Below are 18,406 nucleotides of genomic sequence, written 5' to 3'. Positions count from 1 at the left end.
AATATTTTTTAGTGGTGAAATTTTTTTAATGGGGAAATATTTTTAGTAGCAAAACACTTTTAATGGCAAAAAGTATGATGAGACACCACCACAAATATGAAGGGATGGCTAAAAAAGAAGAAAATACCAAATCTCAACAAAGATGTGAAACAATCAGAACTCTCATATGTGCTAAGGGGAATATAAACTGAAATGACCATTTTGGAAAAACTGTTAATACCTACTAATGTTGAATATATCCATATCCTATGGGTCAGCAATTCCATTCTAGGTCTATAAGCAACAGAAACACATACTTAGGTTCACCACAAGACATATACAAGAAAATTCATAGCAGCACTGTTCATTATGGCCAAAATTGGAGCCTCCAAAATGCTCATCAGCAAATAGATAATTGTGGCATACTACATAATGAAGTGGGTATAGCAGTGAGAATGACTGATCTATAACCATTAGCAACAATGGTTGAATTTCACAGATTAATGTTGAGCGAAAGCCAGACACAAGAGTATACACTGAAATATTCCTTTAATATGATGTTCAAAATCAGACAAAACAAATTTATAAGGATCAAAAGTAAGGCTAACGATTAATGTTGGTAGTGGGATAAGAGAATAGTGACTGGAAGGAGCAGGAAGAAGGCTTCCTGGGGTACTGGTCATGTTCCATTTATCTATCTGGGCATTGATGACATGGGTGTGCAGCTTGTAAAACTCCATCAAACTGTATTTATGAGATGTTCACTTTTCTACATCACTCCATACTATGCTTCAAGAAAGCCTTTTAAGAGACAGAAATGTACTGATAAGGACCAGAGTGCTTCCTAGAAACAGAAGTTTTTATTTACAATCTCTCCCTCCTAATTCCTTTAGTGCTCTGATGGTTCCTTCCCTACAGAGCTTGTGTCATCTACACAGTTCATTCATCTAGAACTCCCTTACTGAGTGCTTATTCTACCACAGGTTTGTTAACTCATCTAAAACTCCCTTACTGAGTGCTTATTCTATCCCTGTGTCAGGCTCTGGAGCTACAATCATGAATAAGACCTGGTCCTGGGCAGCTCTGAAACTGACAAAATAAACACGTAACCTATAATTACAACAGAGGGAGAGACAAGCTAAGGGAATTAGGTGCAAATTGTGATAATTCTGAAAATGGAGAACCCAACTTTTGGGGAGGAGAAAGATAGCAGAAAAAAATCTTACAGGAGGTGGCACTTACACAGACATAGGAAAAAGAAAACATTTTGAGAACAGAGTGTGGGGCGGACGTGTAGAGAGAAACAGGCAGATGGACAGCTTTGCAAAGATGCACTCAGGAAACTACATGTTGAGTGTTCCTGGAATATGGACTGAGGGCAACAGCATGTGGGAGGGGAGAAGGCAAGATCAGTTGTGATCAGCCTTGTGGGATTTCATCCTGAAGGATAGGAAGTCCCTGTAAAAAGTTTTAAGCAGAAAAGTAACAGTATGATTAGCTGGGAAGGTTGAAAGATGAAAGGCCGGGATATCAGTGAAAAGGCTCAAAGTAGTCCAAACAAGCAACACTGAGAGTCTGAGCTAAAATAGTGGGAATGGGAATGGAGAAGGGAGAAACCAAGAGGGTCTTTCAGGGAAATAATTCGTAAGACTTGTTGCCCATCCTGATGTAGCTGCAGACCCACTCCAGAATTCTGGCTTTAGTGATGGAATATAAAAGTTGGTTGGGGGAAATTAACGAGCACTACTGACGCCTACTTACTTGATCTGGAAAGGTGTTAAGTATGTGACAAGCCACTGACATTTCTCCCGATACCACCTGTTCTCCCAACTTCATTCCACTCTCTACCCTCATACTCCTCACACCCACAAGTGACCATTACAGCTCAGCTGATTCCTTCCCAATTCTCAGAATGTCATTTCCAAACCTCTTTCCTACCCCCAGCACTCCTGACACAATGAACACTTCAAAGTGTCTGGGTAACAGGTAACTGTCAACCTCCTATTCAACTTGTTTTGCACCCCTAGCCTTCAAATGCTGAATCTGATAAGATTTCCCATCCACCATGGGTATAAAAGAAATAGCTGCATGACTTACTCTCACTTTGTTCAAAAGAAAACTAATGCCTAAGTAACAAGTATTTTCAAGAGTGTAATTTTGAGCTAGAATGCCCTGCAAGTTAAGAATACATTTGTCCACTAGGGGTCACCAGATGCCTAATGATTCCATTGTTCAAGGGTTGTCTCCCCATACTCTCAATGCACACAATGCCTTCTGAGTTTAATTTAACCTACTCCTAATACCTGGCTAGGTCCCCACAATTCTATTCCCCCAAATTCAACTCCACTGCAGCCTTCCCATCTCACCTCATGGCAGGCCCACCTTACAGATCCTCAGCCCAAAACTAACGCAGCGATCTTCGACTTCTCTCACAAACTCCACATTGAATCTCTCAGGAAATCCTGATTCCAACTTCAAAGCCTATTCAGAATCTGACCATTTCTCTCTCACTCTTTGTACTCTGCACTATCTTGCCAGGAAACTGCAAACCCTCCCTGCTTCTGCTCCCTTACAACATGGCAGCCAAGCGAGCCTTATAAAATGTAAGTCAGAACACATCACTGCTCTTGCTCACACCCCTGTGATGGTACTTTCGTTCAGAGTAAAATCAAAGGTCTCCAGAGTGGCCTGCAAGGTCCCATGAGATCAGATGCACTTTGATGTCCCCAACCTCACTCCACCCATTCTTCTGTTTGCTCACTTCTCTTCCTCTCCTGACCTCACCATCCCTCCAACATACCTACATATCCCCCACCTGGTGCCTTTGCACTGGCCTTCCCCTGTCTCAACTCTTCTTCCAGACATCTGCATGGCTCACTCTCTCACTTCCTTCAAGTCTCTGGTCAAATGTCACCTCAGTGAGTCCCATCCTGATCACCCAAATGAATATTAAAACCCGCCCCTCCACTTTCACACTCCCATTCCCTATTACTTTTTTTTTTTTTTCTTTTCCAAGGCACATATAACTTCACATATTGGAAAGTTTACTTATATGTTATGTTACTATTATAGTCCACCTCTCCCAAACTAGAGCATTTGGTCCATGAAGCAGAAATCTTGGTCTGTTTTATTCACTATTGTATTCTAAGCTGAACATCTGTTAAATGGATTTATTGCTCAATTCCACTGTCCCCCTCCTCACTGGCTCTTCTCTAATAATAGTGAAAACCTCCAAGTCTTTACACTGGATATTTACCATTTGTCCCTCTGGATCTGTTCTCCAACCTCCAGCCTGCTCTGGACCTCAGATGGCTGCCCTGTAGACTAAATTGAGGGGTCCCCTTGCCTTCTGGCTTCTGATTGGGTTCAGCCACTCTGACTGGGTTCACCCAGGGGGAGGCACCATCAAGAGGATGTGGGTGAGGGAAAAATGTTGGGATTTATATTCCTCTGACTCTTTCCCTGAGAAGTTACAGCCCATTGAATAACCCCCTCCATAAAGCTTTCTTCCAGGTCCTACTAACAGCTCCCTCCTTTCACTCCTTCAGACCTGGGGCTGGTAACAGCACCCCTCCATTACAACAAACTCCAGGGTTCTTTATTACTCATGATTTCCCTCAGCCCTGACCATTCCACTGAAAAGGCTCCCTTTGGTAAACTCCTCAACTAATCAGAAAATTCAATTACATTTGATATCCTCTGGAACCCAGACTAATAAAGTTATAATGAAATAATTCATGAAGGTGGATATGATCCATTTTACTTTCTGTAGTTTTAAATATCTGAAACTCCTATAGGCCCATAGTAAAGCCAGAATACAGTTAGTCATTGATTGACTTAGGAATTTTTCTAACTACTCTCTTCTGGATCTCTTTGGCTTTTCAACCCATTACCCATTTTAAGTTGGCTCTATTTGGAGATTACATGCCTTTATTCATTTATTTTAGCTCTGAGAATCATAGTTTATATGGGCTTTGCTTTGTTATTAGACTAGTATCCTGGCATAGCAATCAAGCAGTAAGACGCCAGCCCCAGGTGCACTACCTGACCAGTTCGGGTCTTGAAAATGCTGTCAGCTTACAACGAGAGTGTTTCTTGCCACATAATTTACAACTCAAATTTGGCAAGTGTATATCTTAACTATTATCAGACATTGATGATAGAAAATGAGTAAGACAAGTCTCTTACCTATAAAGGCTTACAAGACAAAGAAAAATAGATGTGATCTTTTGCAAATGGGGAACATATCATTTCTAATAGAGACATGAATATTAAAACATCTTATAGCTCTTTAACACTAAAGACAATGCTGATAAGACCTTCAAAAAGATTGTTGCTTTCCTTTAGTAGCCAACATTTTTTAGCATACTAAGGAGAGATGTGATCTTTTTCCCGCATCACAACAAACCTGGGTTTCAAACATTTTGGTGACTAGAAAAAGTCTAAGGCCAAGAATTCATTAATGAGACACATTATTATAAAGCAAAAAGATACTGTATCGGAAACAATGTTCTGGAAATATTTTCATGTTCTGAATCTAAAATTTAATTTGCTGATTTTCTGAAATCTCATTAACTGGCAATTCTTGTCAGAATAAAATAAATAAAAATAAAGTTGCGATCACTTACCAAGTTGTATTTCTTTTGTTTACTTTTCATTTTAGACATACTTAAATCTGGATAATTATATTTAATATATCAAGAGTACCAAAAAGAAAATGCTGCATTTAAATACAAGGCTAATTTATGACATACAGTAATTTCCCCCCTGCCCAAACTGCAGTTTCACTTTCTGTGGTTTCAATTACCCAGTCACCTGCAGTCCACAAATATTAAATGGAAAATTCCAGACATATAAAATTCGTAAGTTTTAAGTTGTGCACCATTCTGAGTAACATGATGAACCATCATCATCCTACTCCATCCTGCCCGGGATGTGAATCCTCCCTTTGTCCAGCATATCTATACTGTATATACTACACTCCTGTTCTTCACTTAATAGCCATGATGGTGATCAGATAGATTGTTGCAGTATTTGCTGTGCTTATGTTCAAGCAGTCCTTATTTTACTTAATAACGGCCCCAAAGCACAAGAGTAGTAGTGCTGGTAACTTGGATATGCCAAAAAGAAGCCATAAAGTGCTTCCTTTAAGTGAAAGATCCAAGTAAGAATTAATCTTTTATCTATTAAATTTCAAAGAAAGAGAAAAATATGTGCTAGTTTTGCTGTCGTATCTCAAACTGCAAAAGTTATAGCAACAGAGCATAATAAAAGCTTAGTTAAGATGGAAAAGACATTAAATTTGTGAGTGGAAGACAAATAGAAATACATTCCCATTGACAGCAATTGGGTTGAGTATTAGCCATGATTTCAGAACACATCCCCCTCGAATAAGGGAGGACTACTGCAGTCACATGAGACAAATGAAATCTTTCATGAGCTGAGCACAGAAGTTCAAGTATACATCCCAGGAATTAGCCCTTCCCAAACAAAATAACTAAATCCTAGGGAATTCCCATAATCAGCTCATGGCCTACATCTGACTATTAACTCCTTCAGAGCTGCAGCTTCCTCAATAAAGAACAAGGGCACAGCAGAGGGGTCACTGCTTTATCTCAAGGTTCAAAGTCATTGGTACAGAACCAGACATTTTAGAGTGATAGACTGACCATTGGGCTCTCAAAAAACTATTACAGCTGACTAGTACAGCAATATATATATATATATACACACACACACACACACACACACGCAAGTAATTATAAGTGTAGGTACACATGTATAATCAGATTTCTTAGCCTTTGACAAAACAGCATCTATTCTGCATCAAGAATTTTATATTGATCTGCAGTATCCCTTATAAGCATAAAGCTATCTGGAAAACTGAAAGTGCTGATAATCAAAAGTATGTATAATCAAGTCAAATTAAAGGGCATAAAATATGTTTAAGAGTTATCAAGTTGTCATAAACAAGTTACTTCTCTATTTTCAGCTGATCTGAAAAGTCAGTTAAACAAGGGACAGATGATTTCTACAATCCCATTCCCCTCCAACACACAGTAACTCTGAGACTCAGACTTACAGGGTCAGGAAAGTAGGGAATACAAAACTACTGTAAATAAACGAGATTGGTAATGTAATATATATATCAAAGATAAGTAAAATTCAGCATACAAAGAAAGGCTAAAAGTCTCTAAAGGAACTTGAAAAGGGGCAAGATCAATAAAGACTAGAAAAGTTTCTGTAATTGGATAAGGATACTTTGAGGATATATAACTTAAGTCTAATTTTGAGAGATGTGGATAGACAGGAAAGAGGAGAGACAATCTTCCAGATGGAAATAGACCCAGAAAAGGAAAAATGGGCACAAAAATAGCATCAGTTTTATTTCCTAAATAACCTACACTATTTATTCTAAACTGCTTTTGTAATCGGCTGAAAGGCCAATTGGGTGATTAAAAATGTAAAATCCTTAAAGTCTTTAATTGTTGAGAGCTGATGACTTACCATTTTATAAAAATAAAAATATAGCTTTTCCTAACATAGCTAAATGTACCTTAATGTGCATGCCATTATTAAAATGATGGCTTATTTCTGACCAACATAATATGCAACCCTATTATCTTAAGCGCTGGCTGCATATCCACCTTCCAAGACCAGCCATGTTTTTATGATTAATGGTATCCTTTTATGTATGATCTAGAATGATGGCATTGCTAAAAGAAAGGGCTTTAAACAGGGCAAATTGATGCCCACCTTGCTTTATAAATGATCTAACAAATAACATAAAACAATACCTTTAAATTTTAAAATGCAAGACTTAATTTGAAGACATATATTCTAACTTCAATATATTTTAAGTTTAGAAAAATAAAAGCACATCACATTGAGATATAAAGTCTTAATTTATATCTTTAAACTAGATGAAGCAAGTCTGCTTTACTTATGAAGGATGGTACCAAAAACATTTGGATAAATGTAACCCTCTTGACCTTGTTAAACACTAGATTTTGATGCTCATGTGAGTAGGAGAAAACTTCAGTTCACTGATAAACTCGCTTAAACATTGAGACTTGGCATTTCTCTCCAGCTAATTGTTTTTAAAATGTACACTTACCCTGCGTTGTTGCTGACTGCAGTTAGTCCTTTTACTCCAGTTTTCAGTAAAGCATCTATAAGATTCTCTGGAATTCCACATAGCCCAAAACCTATATTAAGCCGAAAAAATAAACAATTTGTAAAAGGGGTAATAAAGTTCTTTCAGAGAAGTGTGTGTTATTCTTTTTAAGAGGGAAATTAAACAAAGCACATTATTAGATCTACTAAGCAAAATACACATATATATCTCAGCAGCTTAATAAACGGTCATATAACTGTATCCAAATGTTTTGCACCATTATATCACATATCACTGCCCAGTCTTTGAACCACAAGTATAACGCCAAGTGCAACCAGTTTATATAGCTACACATTGCCCAGCTTGCACTTAACTGTATATCTATTGTTGTCCTGCTTTATAAATCAGTTTTTCTATAACTTTTTTAAGAATGTTTACATGTCTGAGTAGATTTTGCACAGTTGGAAGCCTAAGCCCAAAATGGTCATTTCTTTATATTTTCCATGATTATGCAAATTGTTTTGGGTTTAAAATAAACATTCAATGACTTACTTGGATGAGCAGGGATCAATCCTAAAAATAATCCTTGATATTATTTATCAGAAGCAGGCAGCAAGTTGGGTGCAGGTGGCTCATGCCTGTAATCCCAGCACTTTGGGAGGCCGAGGTGGGCGGATCACTAGAGATCAGGAGTTCGAGACCAGACTTGCCAACACGGTGAAACCCCATCTCTACTAAAAATACGAAATTTAGCCAAGAGTGATGCCAGGTGCCTATAATCCCAGCTACTTGGGAGGCTAAGGCAAGAATCTCTTGAACCCAAGAGATAGAGGTTGCAGTAAACTGAGATCGCACCACTGCACTCCAGCCTGGGCGACAAAGTGAGACTCCCTCTTGAGATTCCAAACAAGCAGCAGCAATAGAATTGGCAGTGGGGGAGGTCAATACAGATGTCTATGTCTACAGGGTCTCTGAAGGTGTAAGCTTATGAGATTAATGCCAACTTTTTAAGTAAAAAATTGGGTTCTAGGGATTTTTTTCAAAGCTATTAATAAAACATGACTACTTTGAAGCTTCAGTTTTTCAAAACAGAAACACACAAATACACACACACACAGAAAGTAAAATATTGAATGCTAAACCTTGCTAAACTTTTAGGAAGAAGACACTAATAAAACAGATGATACTATAATATATAAAATAAATAATGTATAATATAATAATTATCATTTTTATACATCTTTGTCATTGTGATTTGCTGGTTTCATTTAAAAACATAAGGACATTACCGTAATATGAAAAACAGTATTAGTACTCACCACCAACCAAAACCGTTGCACCATCAGGGATGTCTTTTACAGCTTCTACTGGATCTGTATAAAACTTGGTATGGCGATGAGCACTGGTGGAAAAGGAACAAACACATCCCTGAAATATCAAAAAAAAAAAATTGATAATCATTTAGAGATACAGCTTTGTGTGCGTAGCAATTTATTCAATTGACAGACAAATGATAATTTCATTATCCCCTTTATATATACATGTTTTTAATTTCCAAGTAATAATTGTATATAATGTATATATTTATACAGGTAATAAATGTATATATTTATGGCACACATGGTTGTTTTTATATGTATAGTAGACCCCCCTTATCCACAGTTTCCCTTTCTGAGGTCTGTCGCCCCAGGTAAGTATGGTACAATAAGATTTGGGAGAGAGAATGCATTCTTATAACTTTTATTACAATATATTGTTATAAGTGTTCTATTATTAGTTATTGTGACTAATGTCTTGTAGTCTAATTTGTAAATTAAAATGAATGACAGACATATGTAGGAAAAACAACTTATATAGGGTTTGATACTACCCACAGGTCAGGTATCCACTAGGGTTTTGGAACATATTCTCCTCAGATAAGGGAGGATACTAATGGCTCAATCAAGCTATTTATAAATGCACACCTTTTTGTGGTAAAAATCTCTAAGCAATTTTCTAGTATACAATATATTATTAACTATAGTCACCGTGGTGTTCAACAGATCTCTTGAATTTATTCCTCCTAAATAAAATTATGTATCCTTTGACCAACATCTCACCAACTCCTCACCTCCAGCCTCCATAACCACCATTTCACCTTTCTGTCTGTGATACTATCCCCCTCTTTAAAAGCCTGGAGCTTTAAGTGACTCATACTTAAAAGTAGGATGGATATTTTATCCACAGATTATCACTGAAGTCCCCTTGTAACAGATGTCTTCTATTATATAAGGGAAAGTTCTAATTCCATCCTTTGTGGTCACCCCAAAGAATGAAAGTAGAAAGAAAAGTCTGTAGGGTCCAGCCCCACAGGGTCAGTGGGTTTTTCTCCCCGTGTGCGGAGACGAGAGATTGTAGGAATAAAGACAAAGACAAAGAGATAAAAGAAAAGACAGCTGGGCCTGGGGGACCACTACCACCAAGACGCGGAGACCGGTGGTGGCCCCGAATGCCAGGCTGTGCTGATATTTATTGGATACAACACAAAGTGGCAGGGTAAGGAATGAGAGCCATCTCCAATGATAGGTAAAGTCACATGGGTCACGTGTCCACTGGACATGGGGCCCTTCCCTGCCTGGCAGCCGAGGCAGAGAGAAAGAGAGGAGAGAGAGAAAGCTTACAGCATTATTTCTGCATATCAGAGACTTTTAGTACTTTCACTAATTTGCTACTGTTATTTAAAAGGCACGGCCAGTGTACAGGATGGAACATGAAGGCGGACTAGGAGCCTGACCATTGAAACACAGCATCACAGGGAGATGGTTAGGCCTCTGGAAAACTGCGCGTGGGCCTGACTCCACAAGAGGTGGAGGAGTAGAGTCTTCTCTGAACTCCTACGGGGAAAGGGAGTCTCCTTTTCCTGGTCTGCTAAGTAGCAGGTGTTTTTCCTTGACACTGACACTACCGCAAGACCACGGTCCACGTGGCAACGGGTGTCTTCCCAGACACTGGCGTTACCGCTAAACCAAGGAGCCCTCTGGTGGACCTGTCCAGGCATAACAGAAGGCTCACACTCTTGTCTTCTGGTCACTTCTCACTATGTCCCCTCAGTTCCTATCTCTGTATGGCCTGGCTTTTCCTAAGTTATAATTGTAGAGCAAGGATTATTATAATATTGGAGTAAAGAGTAATTGCTACAAACTAATGATTAAATGATATTCATACATAATCATATCTATTATCTATATCTAGAATAACTATTCTTATTTTATATATTTTATTATACTAGAACAGCTTGTGCCCTCGATCTCTTGCCTCGGCACCTGGGTGCCTTGCCGCCCGCAAAAGTCCATATACTGGAATTCAAATTCATAGCAATGGTGTCATCAAGCATCAGTTTCTGGTAACCCAATCTTCCATTAATAAATAAGTATTTACTGTAAACCTACCATGTGTCAAGTCCTGTACTATTTGTTCCAACATAGTTAAGTATTAAGACACGAGCACTGCTCTCTAAAAAATTAAAGCCAATGTGAACAAAACACATACCTACAGAGTTGGGCTCCAGGTTCAATCTTAAATGTCAAAGAATGCCTCCTAAAGGGACAAGAACACCTTACAAAACAACTCATCCTCCTACGGGGCTTAAGGTTTATGGAGCCTACATAAAAGGAACAAACCATTATCTACAAGGAAGGTAAGTCTAGCCTTACCAGTGTACTATTGGGTCCCAAATGAGTCACCTAGTGAATATTCATGAGCAATCAGTTGTAAACGTTTCCCTTTCCTCTACTTCATCCACACTATGCACAAAAGGAAACAAGAAAGCAGATTCTGTAGCAATCATTCATACGCAATATCACCTTTCCTTTATTCCCATTACACAGTCAGCCTAAAAAGAAAGAATAACATCTGAATCTTGGTATACTGCCACCTTAACATGCCAATTGTGAGCTCACATCCACTGCCTAACAGTCTCCCAGACAGGCACAACAACTGAAGAAGTCAAAGTGACAGCATAAATGTCTATCATTCTTTTCTTCCTCTAAAAATAAGTGAGCACACTGCCCAAACCCTGAGAAATAAGTCTAAGCAGAGATAGAAAGGGCTTGAGCCACAAAGAGTTTTCCCTCTTTCCTATCCTCAAGTAGCAAGTATTCATCTGCTTCTATTTTAAACATACATTTTTTTAATATATTGAAAATGACAAGTGTGACAGCCTAAATAAACAGGCCAACAGAAGGATCGCAAGATAAAGTTGAGGATATCTCCTAGAGACACTTAAAACGACAGGTCAAGTTTTTGAAGCTTAGAAGGATCTTGTAATTTACCCAAAACTGTGTTAAAGCAAGACCAGATCCAAGATTTTGTTTGGCCTTCTACCTCAGGATCTTTCTACTGCAGTATGCTTCTCTCCAAGTTTTTTGAAACCTCTCATACTCTACTTCTCGTTTATTGATATACAACAAATCTTTGTGAGTGTTCTATTTCTTCCTGTATAACTCTGCTGTCATTATCTCCACCCAGAAGTGAAGAGTCAGGCCCTTATAGCTAGAAGCGGAAGAAAATTAAAGAGTTTATCCACAGCTCAACAGTCTGTGCAGTAAGATCACCCTAACTATTTCAATATGCTGAGAAACACAAATCCCACATACAGAGGAAGTTGGAAGAAAACTCATTTCCCCTATACACCTATACAGGCTTTTTAGATTCAGGTATCCATTCCCTCAAGCATTTACCCTTTGAGTTACAATCCAAATACACTTGAAGTGATTTTTAAACGTACAATGAAGTTGTTATTGACTATAGTCTCACCCTATTGTGCTATCAAACAGTAGGTCTCATTCATTCTATTTTTTGGTACCCATTAACCATCACCACCTCTCCCCTGCCCACAAATAAAAACATATAACCATAGGCTTATCAAGAATTCTATTCTTTTGTTTCATCTGATAGTTTTCATTACAGTTAGAAATTACCAAAGAGCTTGCCACACTCCCTGAAAAAAAAAAAAAAAAAAAAAAAAAAAAAAAAAAAAAAAAACCTCAAAAGTATTTTAGAGAAGGTATGTTTAGCCAGATAATCAAAAGTTAAAAGCATAAAGTGAAGATGTTTCCCAGGTAATCTGAGAAGGGCTCAAGACAATGAAGAACTTGCAGGTGCTCAAGTTTGTTTTTTTCATTATTCATATATTCCGTTAACAGTATTTGTTGACATTTGATATCTATTTACTAAAGAGTCAACTTGTACTACAACAGATTCTATCCTAAGAAACCCTAACATCTAGTTTAGGAGACAGTATGGCATGAAAGATCATGCTCTTGGGATCAAAAATACCCTTGCTTCAAATTCCAATTCTGCCACAGTTACAGGAACCTAGGAAAATTACTTAACCACTGCATCTCTTTTTCAAGGGGGGAGAGGGTATTTTAAGTTTACAAAAAGATGATAATTGTTTTCTAGGAATGTAGTAAGGATCAAATGATGTTATATACAGAAACCCTGTGCCAGGACTATAGAAGATACCCAGGGGATACTAGCTTCCTTTGGAAAATGCAAGCTTTTCTTCATTCTCCACTAGGGCAGTAAGATCAACTTGTCATTTATTGGAGTTTAGTTTTAATTTTAATTGTGTATATATATATATATTTACGTAGGCAATAAATGTATATATTTATGGCATACATGGTGTTTTTATATGTACAGTAGACCTCCCCTTGCCCACAGTTTCCCTTTCTAAGGTTATATATGTATAAAACATATTCTGATGTTATATACAGAAGCCCTGTGCCTGGACTATAGAAGACACTCAGGGGATGTTAGCTTCCTTTGGAAAACACAAACTTTCCTTCATTCTCTACCAGGGCAGTAAAACCAACTTGTCATTTATTGGAGTTTAGTTTTAATTTTTAACCACCTCACTCTACCATATATATACACGCCACTGATTTTACAAAGAATGTTTTTAAACACAATTCTTACTGTAGCAAATTAACCCAGGTGATCTTTGTTGAAAGTTTTCAAAAAAACACGGGTCTTAGCTTTAAGATTACTTTAACATGAGGTGATATTTATTTTGTCACCTTATGGTTAAATAAATGACAAGGAACAGCTGATATCATCCAAGTCAGTATCAGAGTTTGAGAAACAAAAGTGGGGAGAAGTTATATGGAGAGAAGTCAAGAGATACACGTCGTAAGGAAAAGGCAGTAATATGTGAGTGAATGCACTCACAGACCTGCAGAGCATGGCAACACTGCCAAGAGGTGGTGATGTGTGTGAAAACACTTTAGCTGTCCAGAAGTGAACCAGTGTCTACCAAAGGTGGAATGTTCACCTTCAGCTAAACACTGCCAATTATGCACATGTAACAAGAATAAATCTCAAGGAGCTCACAGGGAGTTACAACACTAGGCAATTCTCTACAGCAGTGGTGTGCATTGTTATCCAATGCTGGAGGGGTACTCAGTGCTCCAAAGGAGCACAGATGAAGGAGTAATTCATTCTACCTGGTGGACTAGAAAACCAGAGTTTGCCAGGTGTTAAATACTTGTCAGGACGGTGATTCCAAACAAGGGAGCCACATAAGTAAGAGTTCAACGATATGAAAAGGCTCTATGTACTCACAGACACGCGGGATCAGGTCTTATGGAGAGAGGTTCATGAAGATCAGGCTGGAGAAGCAGATTGAGGCAGTTTGTAAAAAGTCTTAAAGACTACACTGCAGAGTTTCTTTTTCCTTTTCTTTTTTTTTTTTTAATTTCCATAGGTTTTTGGGGAACAGGTAGTACTTGATTACATGAGTAAGTTCTTTAGTGGTGATTTGTGACTTGATCGTTCAATGAGGAAGGGACAGCAAAGCTTTTGAAACAGATGTCATAACTCAAAGGAAGCCTGAATTAAGAAAGTGGTATGGAAACTCATTATTTCTTTCCTTCACCCATTTGTACCAACTATACAAAATACTGGGGCTACAAAGTTAAAATAAATATTAAAAATAAAACACAGACATAGTCCCTGCTAGGATGAAACTTACAAACTAGCAAAGACAGTAGTCATTAAATAATTACAAAATTTTAAACACAATCATAGTATTTACTTGCGGAGCTATAAGGAAGAAACAGTTGCTGAGAAAGAATGCCAGGGACAGCACTGAGGAACATTTCAGAAAGAGGCACATATGACACTTGGTGATCAACTGGAAGTGCAGCAAGGAGAAGAGAAGATGGTTCCAGGATTGCCAGCTTATATACTGGATGGATACTGGTGCTGTCAAACACAGTGAAAGAAGAACAAAACAAGGAATGGGAAAGCCACTTTATGGCTGGTTTGTTTTGGATCAGAAAGAGCTTTAAGCACCAAATGACATCCAAGTGAAGTTCACCAGTTGCACCAGAAGGACTGCAGCTCAGGATAGTCTGAGCTTGGAAAGAGATTTTGGAAAAGACAGTGTCAAGGATGAATGGTGGGTAAAGTGTTAGTGGTACTCTTATAATCTTTTTCCCACTAATAATTTTCTATCGTGAAAATAGTATTAAATGCTCCCCACTGCCCTGCAGTAATAATGAAGAAAAGAAGATAACTTCCAACAGTCTATTCTCACGTAAGTCCATGCCAGATAACTCTGAAAGGGGCAGTCAGTCCCCAGACCAGCAGCATCAACATCATCTGGAACTTATCAATGCAAAGTTTAGGGCCCCACCCAGGACCTACTAAATTAGAAATTCTGGGGCTGGGTACAGCAGTCTGTTTTAGAAAACCTCCAGGTAATGCTGATGCACTCTCAGGTGTGAGAGACACTGGGCTTGCCCATCATAAAAATTGTACACATTTAAGAAAATAACTATCTCATTTTAGCTGTTAGTTCTGTTTAGTGGAAAAACTCAAGGTTTCTGTTTGCCTGCAGGGTTCTCTCATCCGTATGTTAAACATGTGTAGAATATCTCATCTATGCAGAGTAGTGTGTTTGTTGAGGGAGACTGAGTGTAAGGCATAAAAATGGTCTCTGCCATCAGGGAACTGTCATCTGGTTGAGGAGACAATATACACATCTGAAAAGTTCAACAAGCAGATAAGTGGTACAGTTCAACAGAAGCAGCAGGTGAGGATTTAAAGTGCTAAACAATAAGGGCACTAAGAGTCACAACCTAGGGGAACAGTGGGAGGCAGGAGTCAGACCTATGATAATTAAGCCTGACAGGGGTAAGTTTGAACTCTGTATGAACTTTTAATGAGATACAACAGAACCCCTTATTTGCATCTCCTCCCTCTAAGAAGAGGTTTGCTGAGCTTCGGAAATGGTTTAATGATATACTCAAAGTGGAAAAGACTCGAAGTGAGTAAATTACAGTTGGGCAAATAACTGTCAAAAAGAAGGAACGTTCTTGACCTCGGCCCAAGGGTATCGCTGTGCTCTGGTTTGCACTAGCTTCAGCACCACTGCAGGCTCACTGAAGGTCAAGTTCCCTTTTAATAATGCTTTATATATCCCAGTCTACCTGCAGTTATCAAAATGCTTCCTAAGAGGCATTTAAGAGTAAAATAGTCCAGTTCGGAATCATTCCCTAGCACCTACCGAAGGAGCTCAGTGGCTCCTCTGTGTTCTCAGCGGTCAGGGATTGGATGCAGGAAAGAAGAGTAATGGGGGCTAGCAGGCACGCTTCAGGAGTAAGCACCGTGTGCATGGCACGCTGTTAAGCTCAGATCTATTATTGAATACCAAGGAAGAGGCTCCCGCGATTGAGACAGCTGGGATAAAGCCACCCTCCTGGACCTGGCGCTCCGGTCCTGCAATTCGTTCCTAGGGCTCCAGACAAGGGTGGGCTTACAAGCGAGGACAGTGCATAGGGCAAAACCACAAGTCAGTCCACGGTGGGAATGCCTCCGGATACCACTGGGTGGAGAGTTGGCAGTGGGGCACAAAAAGGATTTCAAAGGGCTCTGAAAACCGAAAGCCCCTAACCCGGATACGAGGGGCCTCGAGAGAAAGGTTCGTCCGCCCCTGCAGACCAGACGCGAGCCAGGGACACACCTCGGATGGTTTCCCAGCTTGGCCGGCAGGACGCTCTGGCGAGCGTTCCAGTCTGCCGGGCAGCAGAGCCAAACAGGGGAGGAGAGGATGGGAGCTGCATTCCACACCCGCCGCACCCGGCATCCAGCCCCGGTGAACTCGAGCAGAGCCATGGCGAACCCGGCCTCAGATTCTGGGCCTCTAGGGGTTCCTCTGCCCAGAGATCCCACATCGGGGGCGCGAACCTACCCGCTGTTGCCTCACTCCTTCACCTCCATACACTGGCGCCCTCCTCCCCCAGTTCAGACCCTCAGAGTCCCTTTCCAAGGGCGGGTGCCAGGAGGGACGCCGGCGACCGCCAGGGAGCTCGAGAGCGCTGCCAGGAGTCCTCCCGCCCCTTCTCAGCCTCTCCGCGCGCTTCCTTAAGCTTCTCGCTCCATCAGGGAAGCGACTGCAGAACCAAGCAAAGGCGGTCATCCAAGGGGCCGGCGAGGCCAAGAACGCGTCGCCGCGTGTCCGTGACGAGGGCACCGCGCCACGGATGCCAGATCCCAGGCTGGAGAGAGCGGGCAGGGGCAGAGGAGAAAACGCGGGCACCACTCAGGGTTTGGTCCACGTCCTTCCTGCCCGTGGCCTTCCTTTTCCCCCGCACTTTACCTTGTACCAGGCTCCTCTAGATCCGCAGGCAGAGGCGCAGAGCCGAAGCCCGGAGGAGAGGAGTTTGAGAGCCGCCATCTTCGGGCCGTGAGGCAGGAGGAGGCTACCGGGTGGAGCGCGCGTTTGGGTGTAGGTGCGCGCTGTCCCGGGCGCCGCCGAGTCACTGCGAAGGAAAGCGGGGCGTGCTGGGGCCTCCACAGCGCAGCTCTGACGTCCTCCCGGCCTTTCGAGCCGCACGCCGCTGGCGCGCTGCTGGCTGCTGCTTTTAAAAGAAGTGAGGCTGGGCGGGGCCCCGGCGGGGAGAAGAGGCTCTGCGCAGCCTGAGCGGATCGCTGGGAAGTTCCTCTCAGAGCCTCAGGTGTCTGGGCGTATGCGAGACCCGGCGTGTGTTGGCGCGCACTTGCCGCTGCAGCCCGTCTGTCAGCCCTTTAGCTTAGATGGGGTGCTGGTGGCCGCCTCCCCCTAGGTTGTGGATGAGTCTTGGCCTAGGGTTCAGGGCCCTCCGGCCGCGGGAGGACCTCCCGCCAAGCTTGTTGCTTTTCCAAGTGAGTGCTTCGTGTGTGTGTGGGCTGCATAGGGGCACCCCTCGAACCCCGCTTCTTTTCTCCCGCCTGGACTGCGTTCACGTTTCTAACATTTCTCAGCCCCTTCTCCCCAAACCTGGCCTTGGCTTACGTAGAGTAAGTTTGCTGCGAGGACCTGCCTCGAGCTGTCGGTCAAGAGGTGTGAGCAACAAGGCTTGCAGAGGAACGAGATTAAGACTGAACCTCTGTGACCTGACTTTAGCACACCTTTGCTTCCCCATCATCCAAGTTTGCAAATTTTAGGCTCTTTCTCGCACTGGAGTCCGAGCAACCCAGAGATTTACTAAGGAGATGCAACCATAAAGGTAGCATATTGCTTTAACCTTAGGCAAGTTAGATAACTTCCCTAAGCCTCAGTGTCCTCATCTGCAAATTAAGATTGCTTATAATACAACGTCGTAACGTTTCTATGAGTTAATTCATGCAAAGTTTCTGGCCGTATTATGAGGAGTCAATAAATGTTAGCATTATTTTAAGTTTATTCCATTGTAGCAGTTCATTGACATGGCACGTACATATTCTGCAACCCTTGTCTTTTGACCAACTCCTTGAGGACATGAGCTAAGACTGATTTCTCCAGAACTGTCTTTGCACTTAGCGGAGTGGAAAGACCAAGTGGAAGCTCAATAACATTTCATTTGATTAAGGCCTGACCAAGTTCTGAGAATGTGATGTTAGTTTTGAACCAAAGCAAAGCACACAAAAATTAAATGAGATCTTAGCTTCCTTAGCAAATACAGTAAGGTAATGAACAGTGAAGATCCAGTTCAAAGTTTGTCCATAAAAGCATTTGCCCTTGCATGGTATTCTTTTAACTCTGAACTTTTTTTCCCTGTAAATGTTATAATTTTAGGCAAAATCTGGTAAGGACTAAAATACCAAGTTAGACTATTCAATTACATTGGAGAAACTAACTTAGTAATGGTTGGTATTTCAACACATTTTAAGAAGTTGGATTGACGGGAAATTCAAGTACTGTAACTAAAGTCCCACAACTAGTGATAATTTAGCATATAGCAGCTGTTGTACCTTTAACTTACACAATGTGAAAAAAAACTAGCATTCCAATTGAGTCTACTT

General features: G+C 40.7%; 1 protein-coding gene across 2 annotated transcripts in view; it reads right to left on the bottom strand.

The window, feature by feature from the left end:
- OXCT1 (3-oxoacid CoA-transferase 1) overlaps positions 1-17,047 on the bottom strand; it is a 143,918-nt gene extending 126,871 nt beyond the window's left edge. Inside the window, exons 1-3 of one of the 2 annotated variants that reach the window (XM_007961481.3) lie at positions 16,743-17,047; positions 8,416-8,524; positions 7,097-7,187 (exon numbers count right to left, since the gene is read on the bottom strand). In XM_007961481.3, the coding sequence (XP_007959672.1) occupies positions 7,097-7,187; positions 8,416-8,524; positions 16,743-16,820 (278 nt within the window). In that variant the 5' untranslated portion in view covers positions 16,821-17,047. The remainder of the gene's footprint in view (positions 1-7,096; positions 7,188-8,415; positions 8,525-16,742) is intronic. The other variant, XM_073014782.1, reaches the window with a different exon arrangement.
- Positions 17,048-18,406: the final 1,359 nt, after the last annotated feature.

The sequence above is a fragment of the Chlorocebus sabaeus genome, chromosome 4, assembly GCF_047675955.1.
Source record: "Chlorocebus sabaeus isolate Y175 chromosome 4, mChlSab1.0.hap1, whole genome shotgun sequence".
NCBI classification, from domain to species: domain Eukaryota; kingdom Metazoa; phylum Chordata; class Mammalia; order Primates; family Cercopithecidae; genus Chlorocebus; species Chlorocebus sabaeus.
Note: the sequence above shows the minus strand (reverse complement) of the source record. Positions and strands in the feature narration are given on the sequence as shown.